General features: G+C 35.2%; 1 protein-coding gene across 2 annotated transcripts in view; it reads right to left on the bottom strand.

Moving 5' to 3' along the window:
• SRBD1 (S1 RNA binding domain 1) overlaps nt 1–17,882 on the bottom strand; it is a 202,996-nt gene that overhangs the window by 166,219 nt on the left and 18,895 nt on the right. For both annotated transcript variants that reach the window (XM_073213612.1, XM_073213619.1), the window contains exons 6-9: nt 14,270–14,387; nt 13,052–13,190; nt 5,795–5,891; nt 4,317–4,452 (exon numbers count right to left, since the gene is read on the bottom strand). In XM_073213612.1, coding sequence (XP_073069713.1) covers nt 4,317–4,452; nt 5,795–5,891; nt 13,052–13,190; nt 14,270–14,387 — 490 coding nt within the window. The remainder of the gene's footprint in view (nt 1–4,316; nt 4,453–5,794; nt 5,892–13,051; nt 13,191–14,269; nt 14,388–17,882) is intronic.

Genomic DNA, 17,882 nt, shown 5'->3' with positions numbered 1-17,882 from the left:
GTTAGGGACATGAGGCCTCAGCACTACAGAGATTGGGAAGCTAGCTTTGTGAGCTAGCATATCATCATTTCAGCCTCCAAGAACTAGAAAATTCTTAAAAAACAAGTCTGTTTTCCAAAATTGACATTCTCAAAATGCTCTAGTTTCTCAAGCCTGATTACTGTCATATTTAGAAGGCTGTATCAATCATAAACTTATATTCAATCACAAACTAACTCAGAATGCCACTTGTCCTTGGAACATCAATTAAAATGCTTTCAAGCAGATGTTAGAAATGCTAGGTTTTAACAGAATGGAAGTATTCACATTTTTCTAAAGCTGCAATAAAATTAATTCAACATAAAGGCAAACAAAACACAACACCAAAATCTTTTCTGAAAAATGAATTTTAGTATACTTAGTCACTGGTTAAAAATTCTTTTTTACTGGGCTATATCAGAAGACTATAACTAGGCAAGTAAAATTTCACTGTTCTAACATTTTTTCCAGTTATCAGAAGTATTCACTTCACCCAGTGTGATAAATACAGTGTGCACAAAATTAAAACTGGTAACTTTAGATGTAATAGTGAAACACTTCAAATCTTTAAGAGCAGGGACCATGTCACCTCTGTATCCTAAGTAGGAACCAATATATAAGTGTTCAAGAAATATCTGTGGATAACTGATGACTCCTCATGTTATGTTACACCAAAAACAAATTTTTTCATGTCTGTATTGTAACTTTCAGAAATTACATTTTTAATGATGAAAATTAAGTATCCTATGAAAGGTAATGCATTCTAGTCTTTTTCATTATCTTCTTTATAAAATTAAAATGCAGATTAAGAAGGAAAAATTAATTTTAAAAATGATCTATTCAGGACTTCGAGATTAGGAGAACACTGACAGTCTCCGGATTCCAAAACTACCTCACATTTTCCTATGAAATCAATAAAGAAAATAAATAAAGTAACACAGGACCCACATCTTCTGTATTTGTAGGAAACAAAGAATTAGACTGGCATCTGATTTCTCAAAAACAACAAAGAAAGCAAGGTAAAACGACATACTTAAGAAGTTTAAGAACCGAAGTGCAAAAAATACAAATATACTGAACCAAACTGGCCTTCACGTATCAAGGCAATAGGAAACAACTGTGACTGTATCAGAACTCACACAATACTGTACACATACCCTTCTTGAGAAATATACAGAGCAGGGGTCAGCACACTATGGTCCATGGGTCGAATCCAGTCTAATATCTGTTTTCATAAATAAAATTTCATTACACAACCATACTCAATTATTTGTACGTTATCTATTACTTTTTCATTTTATAATGGCAGTTGTGTAGTTGAAACAAAAGCCATCTGGCTCACACAGTCTAAAATATTACTCTCTGGTCCTTTACAGAAAAACTTTGCCAACTCCATACTAAACTAGAGAATAAGCTTCACTCACTGAAAAAAAGACTGGAAAATCTTGGCTAAAGAACCAAGGGCAAGCATGTTGTACAACTGAAGGGCTAATATTAAAACAAGGGTACAATCAATTTCCACTAAGAAAACACATAGTACCCTAATACCAAAAACGACTTCAAGCTAAAAAGCACTAAACAAGATAAAGATAAAGACCACTTTATAATGTTAAAGGCACATTCTGGTTTTGGAATATAACAAGGGGAACACTTTAAGGAGGCTGTTAGGTATGACATCCAAAATGGTGGAGTAAAGGAACTCTAAAACTCCATCCATTTGCGAAAGTATATAAAACTGGCCAAAACTGTCACAATCAACTTTCTCAGGACTCTAAAAGCTAACAAAAAATTTACAACACCAGAATACTTAAAGAAGAAAGAAGCTGCAGAATTTTGGTAAAAGAGCACTATTTCCTTACCCACTTAACCATCCTCAACTCTGCAGCTCAGAAGCTGCTGTGAAGAAAACAGCACACATTCCTGCTGTAGGTTGTGAATACTAGGGGGAGCAATGTGAACCTTATTCTAAAAAAATTGTAATTGTATGTTTTGATCTGTCTGGGGACTCCCTGAGGGAATGGCTCAAGGGCTTGCCTTTGTTCTGCCCACCTCATAGCTTCCCCAGGACAGAAGCCATTTCCTGGATGGCAATTATTAAAAGTATTTAATGGAGAATGAGTTAGCCACAGTCTTGAGCAATAAGAGGTAACAGCTGGGAGCAAGGGATTATATTCAGGATAACCAACAGACATACAAGAAAACGTGGGAAGACAGAAGCTAGAAATGAGATAACTGAGGGGTATATTAGGGAATCTAGGAGGCCATAAGCATGCTTGGGACTAGACACATGATCTGAAAATACCTGAAATGACTTCAAGCTTTCACCTCACTGACCTTTGGACTCCATGCAAAGAGGAAGAAGTGAAGGCTAAGGCAGATTTGTAAACCTCACTAGCACTGAAGGAGTACCCCAACACAGAGCCAAACTGCAAGGACTGGCGGAGTTTGTTTTGTTTTGGCTCCTAGTATTAAGGAAATCTCTGCCAAAAAACTAGCTATCCACTAAGCTGGTAAAACAGACTTCAATGGCCAAACATGACAAAGAATACAGACTTAACAACTGAATTTAGGAGTTACTAAACAAACAACAAATACTCACAACAGCAGCAATAACAAATGGGGAGAGCAGGGAGAATTTGATTTCAGTGTTGCTGACTTGTAATATTCAAAACATCAAGATTTCACAAAAAAATTACAAGGCATCAAAAGGTACAAGAAAATATGGCCCATTTACAGGAAAAAATGAGAAATTAGTAGAAACTGTCCCTTAGGAAGCTCAGACATCAGCCTTAACAGACACACTTTAAGTCAACTGACTTAAATATGCTCAGAGTTAAAGGAAATAATGGAAAAAGACCCAAAAAAACAAGGAGAATGTTGTCTCAACAAGTACAGAATATTAACAAAAAGTTGGGAATTATAAAAAGGAACTAAATAAAAATTCTGGAGCTAAAAAGTACAATGACTGAAATGAAAATTCAGGATCAGTAGTTAATATGAGCAAGCAGAAGAAAGAATCAACAAACTTGAAGATAAGCCAATTGAGAGTACACACTGAGAAGAAAATAAAAACGAAAGGAAAGAAATGAATGAACTTAAGGGACCTGTGGGACACTAGCAAGCATACCAACATACGTATGGAAGACTAGTAGAGGAAAGGGGAGAAGAGTATCTGAAGAAATAATGGCCAAAAATTTCCCAGTTTTGATGAAAAACATCTACACATCCACAAATCACAATGAACTTCAAGAAGTTTAGATAAACTAAGAGATCCAGAGTGAGACATATAATCAAAGTGTCAAAAGCCAAAGACAGAGAATCTTGAATGAAGCAAGAGAAGAATTCTTCATGTGCAAGGACTCAGCATGATTAACAACTGATTCTGCATCAACAGCTGTCAACTAATAATTCTATATCCAACATATCTATGTTTTTCAAGTCAAAAAAGTTCTGGAGATTGGTTGTACAACAGTGTGAATGTACTCAACATTACTGAACTATACACTTAAAAATGGATAAGAGGGTAAAGTTTTGTAAATTAAATATATACATGTATTTTACTCATTTAAAAAGAAAATTTTAAAAATCAGGATAAATTAAGGCATTCCAGATAAACAAAAACTGAGGGAGTTGTCACCAGTAGACCTGCCCTACATAAAATGTTATCGGATGTCCTTCAGGTTGAAATAAAGACACTAGACATTCAAAAACAGTCCAAAGCATACAAAGAAATGAAGAAGAACACTGGTAAAGGAAGGTACCTAGGTAAATATAAAAGCCAGTATTATTGTATTTTTAGTTTTAACTGCCTTTTTTCCCCAACATGACTTAAAAGTCCCATTCCACAATGCAGCTATAACCTATGACTACAAAGAAAAAATTAGAAAACTGAAGAATGAAATTAAAAGACATATTTAATGACTGATTTATATAACTGAGATCTCTCATGCTTTATTCTAAATCATGTATCTCTAATTTGTATTTCACATGGAACAGATCCAGGATTGAGCTCAAATCCAAGCATACTGGGAAGCAAAGTCTAATAAGAAAGATATCTGAAGTATGTCAGATACAATGTCAGCTCTGTTAAAAATCCTCAGTGTTGCTTACTAAGTTCTCTGAGTCTTGAGTTTCCCATTTGTGAAATGGGGAACTATGATAATATTTTTAAAATATATATTATAAGAAAAACAGAAAATAGTAGACTTAAAATTCCTTAATTCCTTCCTAAGTAAAGTACACAAATCTAATATATTATCATTATTACTACAATCAGCATGCATAAGCAGTTTCCTTACCTGATGATGTTGAATGTTTCTAATGTTACATGAAAAGTTCTGGTAAAGCTGAAACTTATCAACATCTTTCTCATTTACTTTTTTTGAGGATACCTTTGCCAGAGATGACTGTATACAAATATATCTATTTTGGCACCTGTTCAGATACACAAATATCCAAAAACAAGTAGTCGTTAATATGTAGTTTAGTAAAGAAACACATTATATGGAAATAAGATTAGCAAAAAATGACGTCATTACCAAATGAGATTTTTTTTTTAATGATGCTCAACTATAAAAATGTTATACTAAACCATCAAAAGAAGACTCTTTACATATTCATGCTCGCATAGGTTCTCCAGATCTACTTATGTGTCAACCCAATTCTCCCATAAAATACTTTCAAGAGTTAGATTCCACTTGCAGCTATGCAGGAGACCAAAACTATCTATAGGAATCAGATCAATAACTCTGGTCTCAGTATCATCCTTTTCTACCCACTGAGGTAGGCAGTGAGAGCCAACTGCAAGCTAAAAAGAAGGGAAACAGAAGAATTTATCAGGACAACTTTCAAAGAAAATATATAAAACTGAACCAAATTTCAGCAGTATAATTACATTTAAAACACATTTAAAAACCTGAGCAATTCTACTTCAACTCATTCCTGCTAGGGCCACTGAGTAAACAACAAAGTTGTCTCTCTCTCCTTAACAGTTTCTCTTAAGAAACTCTGACAAGTAATAATAGTGAGCTGGTTCATCTCCACCTCTCCTCTCCTCTGCACAGCTCGCACAGCAAGAGATGTGGAGAAAAAAGAAGAGCAGACCTATGGTAAAACCCTGTCTTCTTTTCTCATATGCAGCAGAAAAAAGGAGGACAGAGTACATAAACATAGCGTTTTATTTATAAATAGTGTTTTTTTTGCAATGAGGCATAAGATCCATAAGCCTAAGTAGGGTCTAGGTCAAAGGTTTTAATCTCTTATAAGTCAGGACTGTGATACCATGGATAAGCTACTCTCCCCATCAGCTGAAATTCATTTTGAGGTCAGCACTTTTATCCATACCTCACTTTAAACATTTTCAAGGTAAGCCAATCACTGGTAAACAGAAATGAAACATAATAAAATTCAGTACACATATCACAATATGTTGAAAAAACAATTCACCCACTCTAAATGAATATGAATCTCTCAATAGCATATATTATGTATGTAATGCAGTGTTTTTTAAACTGTGTTCCTCAAAACCCTCCACTGAGGTACTTCAGTGTAAGGAAGATGAGCAGGCAGAGTTCAAGATCCCTGACCAGAATTCAATTAAAGCAACTTTACTTTCATCTGTTTTAAATATTAGGGTTCTATTGTTTGGGGAAAAAGCTCTGCTACTATAAAGAAGTCTGAAAATAAAGTTTTAATAAACATTGGTGTTAGTACTCAGCATGCGACCCTTAACAGCATGAATCCACAAAGCAGAGAACTCTATGAAAGAGTTACTCACAATTTCCGAATGAAGTCAAGCGTGTCTTTGTCTTTAGCAATCATGTCTGCTAAGATGTGCTGCACCCCTGTTTCAATATCCTGGAGTGTTGAAAGCCCTTTAGGAAAAGGGTAAGAAGGAAAACAAAAGCAAGAACTACAGATTGGTTTTTTAAGTCTATAATTAAGTAACAATATACTTATTCCAGTCAAAATAAAACCTTAAATTGACAAAACCAAGACAGAAAAGTATAGCAGCCACAGCTTCCCTCCACAACAAAAACAAGTCTCCAAAAGCTGCAATACAGGACCTTCAAATACTATATAATATAGCCTTGTGGTGAAAAATGCAGCTTCTGGTCTAATCACTTACCAAATGTGTGACCCAAGGCAAATTACTTGACCTCCCAGTGCCTCAATTTTCCATGAAAATGGGGTAGTAGTAATACCTACTTCATGAAGTATTTACAAAGAGTCAATGTGTTATGGGAAATATATATTACTAGAATCATATCCCAAGGTACACAGTTTCATTCCAGAACAAATATTCTCCTTTACAAGTAATTGTATTAATATTCCTATTTGGCTTATGAGGCGTTTATTCACATTTTCATGACCCATTTGAATTTCTCAAATCCCATGAGCACAAAAGAAGAGCCATTATGCGGTTATTCATCTTCATAACTTGACTTGTCTACCAAATGGTGCATTTCTCTCTAAGTGCTTTCGGTTTGCTAATTTACAGCCATTGAGTCTGATACATTATGGCCCCTATGATATCAACCTATACACTGAGAGAGATCATTTGCCTTGCTTTGTTTCATTTCTTTTGTCTTTACTGTTCTATTGTTCTATTTCCATGAAAGCTTTTTTTTCTTTCATTAAAGCTTGAATTACACAAGCACAGAATATCATAAATATGTTTTTCTGAGAGTAAAGTTTTAACAAGTAATAGGTACAAAAGACAAAAAGAAACAGAGCCACAGACCAGTGGAACAGATTAGAGACTCCAGACATTAAGCCAAACATATATGGTCAATTAATATTTGATAAAGGAGCCATGGACATACAATGGGGAAATGACAGAGCCACAGACCAGTGGAACAGATTAGAGACTCCAGACATTAAGCCAAACATATATGGTCAATTAATATTTGATAAAGGAGCCATGGACATACAATGGGGAAATGACAGTCTCTTCAACAGATGGTGCTGACAAAACTGGACAGCTACATGTAAGAGAATGAAACTGGACCATTGTCTAACCCCATACACAAAAGTAAACTTGAAATGGGTCAAAGACCTGAATGTAAGTCATGAAACCATAAAACACTTAGAAAAAAACATAGGCAAAAATCTCATAGACATAAACATGAGTGACCTCTTCTTGAACATATCTCCCCGGGCAAGGAAAACAAAAGCAAAAATGAACAAGTGGGACTATATTAAGGTGAAAAGCTTCTGTGCAGCAAAAGACACCATCAATAGAACAAAAAGGTACCCTACAGTATGGGAGAATATATTTGTAAATGACAGATCCGATAAAGGCTTGACATCCGAACTATATAAAGAGCTCACCCACCTCAACAAACAAAAAACAAAAAACACCCACCCAATTAAAAAATGGGCAGAGGAACTGAATAGATAGTTCTCCAAAAAAGAAATTCAGATGGCCAACAGACACATGAAAAGATGCTCCACATTGCTAGTTATCAGAGAAATGTAAATTAAAACCACAATGAGATATCACCTCACACCAGTAATGATGGCTACCATCCAAAAGACAAACAACAACAAATGTTGGTAAGGTTGTGGAGAAAGGGGAACCCTCCTACACTGCTGGTGGGAATGTAAATTAGTTCAACCATTGTGGAAAGCAGTATGGAGGTTCCTCAAAATACTCAAAATAGACTTACCATTCGACCCAGGAATTCCACTCCTAGGAATTTACCCTAAGAATGAAGCACTCCAGTTTGAAAAAGACAGATGCACCCCTATGTTTATCACAGCACTATTTACAATAGCCAAGAATTGGAAGCAACCTAAGTGTCCATCAGTAGATGAATGGATAAAGAAGATGTGGTACATATACACAATGGAATATTATTCAGCCATACGAAGAAAACAAATCCTACCATTTGCAACAACATGGATGGAGCTAGAAGGTATTATGCTCAATGAAATAAGCCAAGCGGCAAAAGAGAAATACCAAATGATTTCACTCATCTGTGGAGTATAAGAACAAGGGAAAAACTGAAGGAACAAAACAGCAGCAGAATCACAGAACCCAAGAATGGACTAACAGGTACCAAAGGGAAAGGGACTGGGGAGGATGGGTGGGTAGGGAGGGTAAAGGTGGGGGAGAAGAAGGGGGGTATTATGATTAGCATGCATAATGTGGGGGTGGGAGAAAGGGGAGGGCTGTGCAACACAGAGAAGACAAGTAGTGATTCTACAACATTTTGCTATGCTGATGGACAGTGACTGTAATGGGGTTTGTGGGGGGGGACTTAGTATAGGGGAGAGCCTATATTCTTCATGTAATTGTAGATTAACGATAACAAAAAAAAAAAGAGAAAGAAAAGGGGGATTACTCCCTGATAGGATAAAACTAACTGCAAATCAATGATTAATGCATGCTTTACATATCCTTAATTTTGATCTTTTAAAGGGTGTGAGATGATCAACTATGGAAGTACATTTTTCTGATAATATTCTTTTCTCTTAAAAAAAAAAAAGCAGTTCCTGCATGGTGATCTCCAATAGGTTCTTCACAATGGTATAAAGGTCATATCAAAGTGTGGGCAAAGGGGTTGTTTGTGTTTATACAGAGGATCAAAGCCTAATTTGGCTACCCAGAAAACGAATTAAGATATGATATGAAGAAGAACTTCCAACATCAACATCCTCTGGAAGAGTCATTCCAGAAGATGATCATCAAAAAACTTCAACAAAGATCCTGACGCTGTTGCAGTTGTAGCTGCATTCATCCCACCGGCTCCTGGACTTGCCATTGGAATGAAGAAGGAGATATCTAAGCTGGCCTGTGCATACAGTAAAACAACAAATTTGACTGGATCTATACTGTCGGAACTCAACCAAGAATTAGAAGTGCAAGTTGTAGTGCTCCAAAATCGTGTAACTATAGACTATCTACTGTTAAAAGAACATATGGGATGTGAACAGTTCCCAGGAATGTGTTGTTTTAATTTGTCTGATTTTTCTCAAACTATTCAAATTCAGTTAGACAATATCCATATCATTGATAAGTTTTCACAAATGCCTAGGGTACCTAACCGGTTTTCTTGGTTTCACTGGATATGGCTGGTAATTGTAGGTCTGCTTTTGTTAGCTGCATTCCTGTTATGTTAATGTGTGTATGCAATTTAATAGTAGTTAAAAACCTATACATGCTTATGTTACTCTACAAGAAGATATGTCAAAGAAATAATCTTCCCATGTTTTCTTCTGTCTGCTACTTCTATAGCTTTTCTTCTTCCTTCCTAATTACAACCCTTTAGTAGAATTCATGCCTCATATCGAAAATTACTGAGTATCATAATTCTTCCAAGTGGTAAAGATGCCTCAAGACAAATGCTGGGCATAGAAGCCACAGGGCATAAATCTGCAAAGAAGTAAAAAGCTAACTTTTTCAAAGAATATTGCTTCTCTCTCACTTACCAACTTAACATTTCCCTGTATGGCCCCGGAAGATGACTGGTTAGCCAGAGATGGGTAAGATTCCTCAAGGGAGGAACAACCTAAGACAGGCACAGTCACAGGGGGGCCATCAGGTGAGAAATTGGGGATCAACAGAGGTGAGGCTTAGAACCTCACCCCGCCCTGTTTTGAGAGAAATCTTCTGCATCCGTGGATGTTCTGTTGCCCTTGTCTAGCCTGGATTAATACTTAGTCTATAGGCAGAGACCTGATCATCTACATTTGCCCTCTTTACAGCACTAAATTATGTTTTCTACCTTTATCTTGCATCTACCTACCACTTCAGCATTTTATTTAAAAATAATAATAATAATAATAATAAGGGAGAAATGTGGGATTCACATATAAATCAAGTATAAAAATCAAACAAATAATCAAAAAAAAAAAGACAAAAAGAACAGGACAAACTTATGGAGTAATTAATAAAGAGAAAATGCCTTGTTAGGTTGTCATGATAACTAATCTTAACTACTGAGTAACTATATTTATTTTAAAGAAACTTAAAGAAATTTGGCCACTGAAATTAACAAGAATTTGTCTACATTTTAAGAGCATTTCCCTCTAAGGGAATTTTCAGGAACAAATTACCTTCAGGAGGTAGAAGGCTGCACATGGAGAGAACTTAGAATGAGTTCTGAAACATAGTAAGCAATCAATAAAAGTCTGCTCTTGTGTTAGCTATCTCCCTAGATCAGTCTTCACCTAAGAAAACCATTCACGATGCACTAATTCCTGGAGTCCCAGAGCACCTCAAAGTATCATTACACAAAGTTTTATAATAACACCAGGGTGATAAGTCAGTAGTAAAGATGGAACCTACAACGAGAACCATTAATGAGAGTGAACAGAAAGAGAAAATTAAGGATTTTGCTATTACAAGAAAGGGCCCTTGAAAAGCCCCTGTCATTTTGGAGGAATGCAATTTGTAAACCTTATGCAATTAATGAACCATATGTAATTAAAATTATGCTGGAGTTCTACAGCAATGTGTTGTAAAGCAGTCTAAGGATCTGAAAATAAACCACACTAGGCACTTGTTATAAGTTTAGATTCTTGGACTGTGGGATTTTACTATTTTATAGAGTATCCCAGATAATTCTAAAACTCATTAAAATTTTTAAAAAACACTGCTAGACAGGTGTCTGGAACTATTTCTAGAAACAGTAGTTCTCAATAGGAGGTAGAAATTATCAGTCAGTTGGGAAACTTGTCCAAATTACATACCCACTCTCAGTCCAACCAAGGAAAAAAAGGATTGGAAAGGAGTCTTGTGTGTTTTGTAAAAGCACAAGTATTGATCACTGGGGGAATTTCTTTGCCCCAGTGTTAATCACTGGGGCAATGAAATTTAAGAAGTTTAGCACTTCAGTGAAATTAAGAGAAAACACGGTCCACAGATTCAGAAAATCACATCCTTGCCTTGTAGTAAAAGCTTCCTAGCTAGATACTGCAAACCTTCACAACTGTAACAAAAACTGAAAGGCCAACATTTCTTTTCACCTCATCTGTACTAGGGTCACCTCTTCTCACATACAACAGAGAAATCAGCTACTCCTCATTGTATACAACACAGGGATAGGCTGGATCTTCTAAGGTGTAGTCCATTTGTGGCATAGTATGTATTTGTGATTCAGACAAAACTCCTGTTGGTCTCTGGCAAGTAAGAAGTATCTTCCACTGGGGGGAAAAAAACACTGAAATATCTTGTTTCTTAAATGTTTCTTTGAGAAATGATGGGAATTATGAAAATAACTTAGAAAAACAGTAATAGAATTGAGAGTGATCATATGTATGTGTGTGGCATAAGAATGAGGGGACAGAAAGAAGGGGTAACACACTCCAAGCAAACTTTAAAAGCAGTATCTAGCTTGTTTGGAATTAATTATAAATCTTCTACACGTATGATCAAAGTGAAAGAAAAAGGAAATAAAGCAAAGAGAAAGTGCTGATATGTGTGCCAGTACTACTGTAACTGTGCTGGGCCCTGGCCTATCCCCATTACCAGAAATATCATCAAGTGTCCATCATCATGAAGCCCATGAGCATAATCATATATGATAATCAGAAGAGAGATGGCTATCAAACCTACCCAGTAGGAACTCAGTATGTGTGCAAACTAAGGAACTTTGTACCAAAGAAGAGGAGCAGAAGAAGGAAATCAACCATAAGAGAAAAATTAAAAGAGACAACAAACCTTTATGTGTCTAACATTCTAAAAGTTCTAACATTTGATTCTAATAAAACATACCATCACTGGGCACAGATAGTTCCCACTGTGGCTAACCTTAATGCTTGGCTATATAGTCTCAGTTAGTATCAAAATAATAAAGTTGCGATCATTTGAAAATACAACTAAAAATACACATTAAAAATTAAATAAACTTAAATTTTACTCATTTCAACCCATCCCTAATTCAATACTTGCTCTTTCTTTTTATCACTGTCCTTTTCAAAACAGATATTAAGATATGTATATTTGTATATGAACAGGTTTTTACATTTTTACAGACAGACATACTCAATTTTTAATTGCAGATTCACATTTGCTGGATTATCCAACACAAACATGAGTTACGGTATGCTATGAGTCTCTACAGTTTAGTACACACTGTGAATTTTTTGTTATCAAAGACTGCCCCCTGCAGACACTTACATCTCCAACCTTAAGAACCAACAGAGAGCCAAAAGGAACTAGGAGAGTAGGAATCACTAATTCACCAATCTCCTCATTCAGGCCTATCACAGCACTCCTGAGAAAAGCCACTCTCACTCAAAAAGCGATCATTATCGCTTTTGAAATAAGGCTCATTTTGAAAATAAAACCACCGTATCCTGACATGCATCAGTTGTCAGTTTCCTTGAGCTTTTTGTAAAAATAACTCTTATACCTTTCCTCTCTCATCCTCTCTCCTGCACACACACATACACACAAGGATAGGAAAATGCACTTCCAAAAAAAAGGAACAGAGAACAAAAGAGCAGAAGTAGGACTTCACTTTATACTTCATGTATGTCAGAATTGTTTAAATTCTTTTTGAAGAGTAGATATGTTTTATAATTAAATTTTTAGAAATAAAAGTTTTAAAAGAAAATATAGGAAAATCTTTATAACCTTGGGATGTGATTGGGTTTCTTTAAAAAAAAAAAGTCACTATCTTAAAAGATTAGCAAAATTGAGAAGAGTAATTATATAACTGCAATAAAACTAAGACCATCTATTTACCAAGAGACAGTGTAAAGAAAGTGAAAAGTTGCCAAATGGAAGAAAAGATTTGTAACACATATAACTGAAAAAAACTATCTTAAAAATACTTCTAAATTAATAAAAGAGAAAACAATGAAACAGGACAATGGGCAAAAGATTAGAACAGGCACTTGTTCAAAAGAGGAAAGCTGGATGGCTTAGCAGGAGGTAAATCAGGATTTGTCTTACTAGAACTCTTTATTCTTTATATGCTATAATTCTTTTGTACAGTCATTAGTTAATGAATAATTTTAACATAAATTTTCAAATTAAAAAAAAGAAGAAACAAGATGATTTCTTTAATAAAGCTGGTACCTTTTACACTGGGTCTAATGTAAGATGCCAGATTGAGCGCCCCTGGATTCTCAAGCAGTGTCCTGGCTGCTCCTTCTAATCCCAACTGCTTTGCTCTCTGGGCTTTGGTGCCTTTGCTCCCTGTTTTATATGGAGCTGACTAGGAAAAAAAGTCAGAAACACACCAAATCACTCAGTTTTAAAAAACAAAAGTTAAAAGTAGGACACAAAATTAGAAGACACAGTGGGAATACTAAAAACATCCTTTTCTCAACCCTATGCTCTTCCTTCAGAGACAAATTAATACTAACTAAAGAATACTAGCTGTATGTAGGTAGTTGTTCCTTATGTGATTCTTTATTCTCTTCTACATGCTTAAAATTAGTTATTTGGTTGGATTGACTCACCTTAAAATATCACTGCCTGGGCTGCAAGAACTAAAAGGTTCTCTCTCAACTCAAGCAAGCTCCTTGAAATGCTGTCCACACACAATGTTTCTACTTCTTAACCCACATTCACTCCTCAACCTGCCACTATTTGGTTCTCTTCCCACACACCTTGCTGAAAGTGGTATCACAAAGATTCACAATGACCCCTTAATTACCAAATATCCATTTTTTTTCAGTCTCTATCTTGCCAAACCTTTCTGCTATATTTAATTACTTAACTATTGATCACTGCCTCCTTCTATTAAGATTCTCTCTCCCCCTATCTCTTCCATGGTATCATCTACTCCTGATTCTCCTCATACTTCTGACTAGTCTTTCCATGTCTCCTTGTTAGGCTCTCCCTTCCTCTACCCACGCTTCAAAAGTCGGTGTTTCTCAGTGGTCTATCCTGACCTGGTTACCCCACAAACTATCCTTGGGTGAAATCTTCCATTCTCATGATTTCAAATACCAACTACATGCTGAAGACCTCACAACTAAGTTTCCAGTTTAGCCCTCTTCCTGAAGCTTCACACTTCTATAACCTATTCTCTTTTCCCCCCACTCAACTAGGAATTCCTTGAAGACAAGGACTATGCATTATTCACTTTGGTAAGCCCAAGTGCCTAGCACAAAAAAGCACTTGGTAAATATTTGTTAAATAAAGAATAAATATTTTGTTGAATTAAGTAACAGTGGCTGAGTGCGGGCTTTTAGCTTTTTACTTCCAGGTCTTCTTTATCTCTAAAAAGACCCAGATCATAATATACTTAGGTAGTTATTACATTAAAAGATAAAAAGGGTTCCTTACCACATGTTCTAGCTCTTCAAAAGTTTTGCAGTTCAGCAAGGCTTTTAATAAGCACTCAGACATTTTCCCCTCCTTCTTAATTTTTTGGATTGTATTATGAACCTTCTTTGCAACAACCCTGAAAAATAAAAATTGTTATAATATACAAGATCTATATGCCAGAACTTTCTTTCTGAAGCTATTTCAAACTTACAGAAAAGTTGAAGGGAAGGTAAAAAGTTTTCCCCCCCTCTAAACCATGTGAGAAATTATCATCACCCTCAAATACTTCCGTGCACATTTTTTATAAACAAGAACAGTCTTTTACATAATAATATGATCATCAAAATCAGGTAACTAATACTGATACATTACTGCAGTTTAATCCACACACTTCATTTATGTTTCACTGTTCCAATAATGTTCTTGATAGTGAATTCAGTTAAGAATGGGTTATATGTAATTGACATATGTCTATAGTCACCTTAAAGCTAATGTATTTGTCCTTGATTTTCAAAACCTTGATACTTTAGAATGTCACAGGCTAGTTATCTTGCAGTATGTTTGAATTTTTCTGTTGTTTCCTCACAATTTGAATTAGATGGTTCATCTTTGGCAAGAGTATTATAGAAGTGATTCCATGTTCTTATCACTGCATCCTATTAGTGATAAGTGGCAAATGATTTTCATTTGTAGCATTACTAACCAACTGTGATCATCTGGTAGTGCCAGTGGGTTTCTCCATAATACAGGTGCTCTTTATTTCCTTCACAGTTAAGTATTTTGTGGTGGGGTAATTTGCAGCTATTTAGTTATTCCATTCCTCATTAAACTTCAATTTATTCACTGATTTATTTATATCACCATAGACTCATGGTTCCTTATTTTCAGTAGTTTGTAATCCACTACTAACACTTATTTTGATGCTCAAGTTGTCCCAAATTGGCACAGGTAACCCTGTCAAGCTAGTTTCTATGTGCTTTGGGCATATCCCCATCATTCTTGGAGCAGTTCCTTATTCTCTGGCAAAAGAGATTTCAGGCTCATCTTTTACTTCCCCTGCCCAGCCCTGGAGTCAGACAAACAGTACACAGAAACCATGTTATGGGTGCTAGATGTTCATCACTACTGTGTATCACCACTCAGGATTAGCGCACTTAGTACCCACAATTGGTTTCTAAATACCATTCTCCACTAGAAAGAACCAGGATTCCACAGAGAAAAGCTGATTCCAGGAGTTAATGTACAGGGATTAATGCACAGGTAGAAGCAAGGGCACAGTTGCTGCACCACTTTACAATGATTTTTCACTGTGAATACACAATCCTATTATATTTTATGCTCCTCATCCTATTTCATTACCTGTATTATTTTTAGGATCACCTTAATAATGGTATTACTGAATTGATGGACTAAAGTTAGAGAGATGATAACATGATTAAAAATGACTCATGGAAAAGAAGATTTAAAGTACTTCTGAAAGAAAAACTGAGGCAGAAAATTATAAATAAAAGAGAAAGCATATGCAACCCTTAGATTACCACTTGTGTGTCTTTTACATTCCTGGCAGCCTAAGACTGTTTTCAGGGGCTGAAACCCATCAGGGTCATTTTGACAAAAGGCCAGTGTCACAGTGGCCTGCATATAAGGAAGAGGGGAGGTATCTTTAGAGAAAACACAGGAAGATTTTCTTCCTACCATAATCATACTCTAACTCACTTTTTTAACAGTGACCCTCAGTAAGAAATATATGTTTCCTTGCAACCCAGTATATATTTACATATATATATATATATATATATATATATATATATATATAGTTTCACATCTAATAGTTATATAAGCATATACTATAAATATATATGTTATATAAACATCTGATAAACAGTTTCATGAAACAATATTTACCTTTACCACATAAACTGCACTCTTATATTTTCTATTCTCTATTTCATTTTTGTTAAAGTGGTAATAATCTATTAAATTAGTTTCACCACTCATTTATGGCTAATAATTAATAGACTGAAAACTAATGCTCTACTTACAGAAAATGCTGAGCCTAAGAAAAAATAGAGACCATATTTCATTACCGAAAAGAAAACTCTGTAGGATATAAAAAGATCTTATAAGCCCCAGTCAATACTCCTAGTTTCTTGGAGAAATATTCCTCTACTAACATTCAATGTATTCCTCTATTAATAAATATTCAGAGAATTAACTCTTGCAGTAGAAATGTTTTTATAGAAAAAAATAATAGTAATCTTGACATAGAGCTTCTACTTCCCCCCATACAACTGAATATTGTTAGAATACCTTTAATTTTTTTAAGTAAAATATTCTTATTTGTAATACTTCCACCAATTTCAAATTCCAGAACCCTCAAATTCTCTTTATTACTTTGCCTTTAACCAAAGAGAAAAAAGCCTACTTTAGAATTTGCAAACTGCTGGTGTTCTAGATGTGGTCTGTAGATAGTTTAGTTCAGCCCAGAAATTTTTACATAAAAACTCAGATCAATAGCTTCTTTTCAACAAGATTATCTAGCAAACTGGGTTGACAGCACTGCATGTTAAGTAATCTGCTGGAGATAAGTAGAGGCTGCCTCTTAGGCAGGACTTAATGAAGTCCAGTTCGTATTCCTTGGTCCTTGGATTACACTAGCCTAGCCTTGGAAACTCTGAATCTGAGACCACTTGTTTAACTAGTGATCTATACTTCTAAGTTGGCTAATTGATTTTGCCTCTCAATGAAATATAACTCTCTACATATTAGTATTTTAATCCCCCTGGCACAAAAAAGAACTTCAACAAAAGGGATAGAAATGTTAGTGAGATACAAGCTCCCCCCAAATCACAGGAAGCTTATTAGACTTATTGAAAAAATAAGCCTTGGTATTTTTAGAATAGTGTGATGGTAAAAGTACATCCAATTTTAATCAGATTCCTCTTGTAGATTTGAAGAACCCACACATTAACAATATAGCACCTGGCATGTAGAAGACATGTAATAAATGCATGAATGGTGAGGTGTTTTAATAAATGCTACTGAGTAATATAATTATAGTATCTTATAGTCTTTACATATTATTTGAGTTATTACAATAAGTTCAGAGGAATAAATTTTTTAAACGTGTTTTCCATTCTATATATACACAAAATTTATAATTCACTGATATTAAATTACCATGCCCTTCCAAAGAAAAGAAAAATGAAATATACATATTTCCTACCAAACTCTATATTGCCAAAGAACTCATTCAGAGATTTTATAATATTAAGGGGATGACTTTACATAAGCAACTGAAGATTTAGACTAAAATTTTATTTTTCTGAGCTTCCTGCTGGTAATCCTAATTTTGCCACTATGCAAAATCATTTTTATGAGAGAAGATGATAGTCAAACTCTCAGGCACACACTTTTAATGCAAACCACCTTTTTGCCCAGATATGTCCAAGCTATGCATAAACACACCAGCAGAGGGACTCTGCACACCCCTTAAGTAAGTAAAATGGAGCTGACTTCCTGTCAGAGGGGGACTATAACCAGATCACAATAATTCAAGAAAACAAAACATTGGAACTATTACAATATATTCTCATTCACTTCCTCACTCCTCCTCATCCGCCTATACACC

The sequence above is a fragment of the Manis javanica genome, chromosome 1 (genome assembly GCF_040802235.1).
Source record: "Manis javanica isolate MJ-LG chromosome 1, MJ_LKY, whole genome shotgun sequence".
NCBI lineage: Eukaryota > Metazoa > Chordata > Mammalia > Pholidota > Manidae > Manis > Manis javanica.
This window is presented reverse-complemented; position numbering and strand designations above follow the sequence as displayed.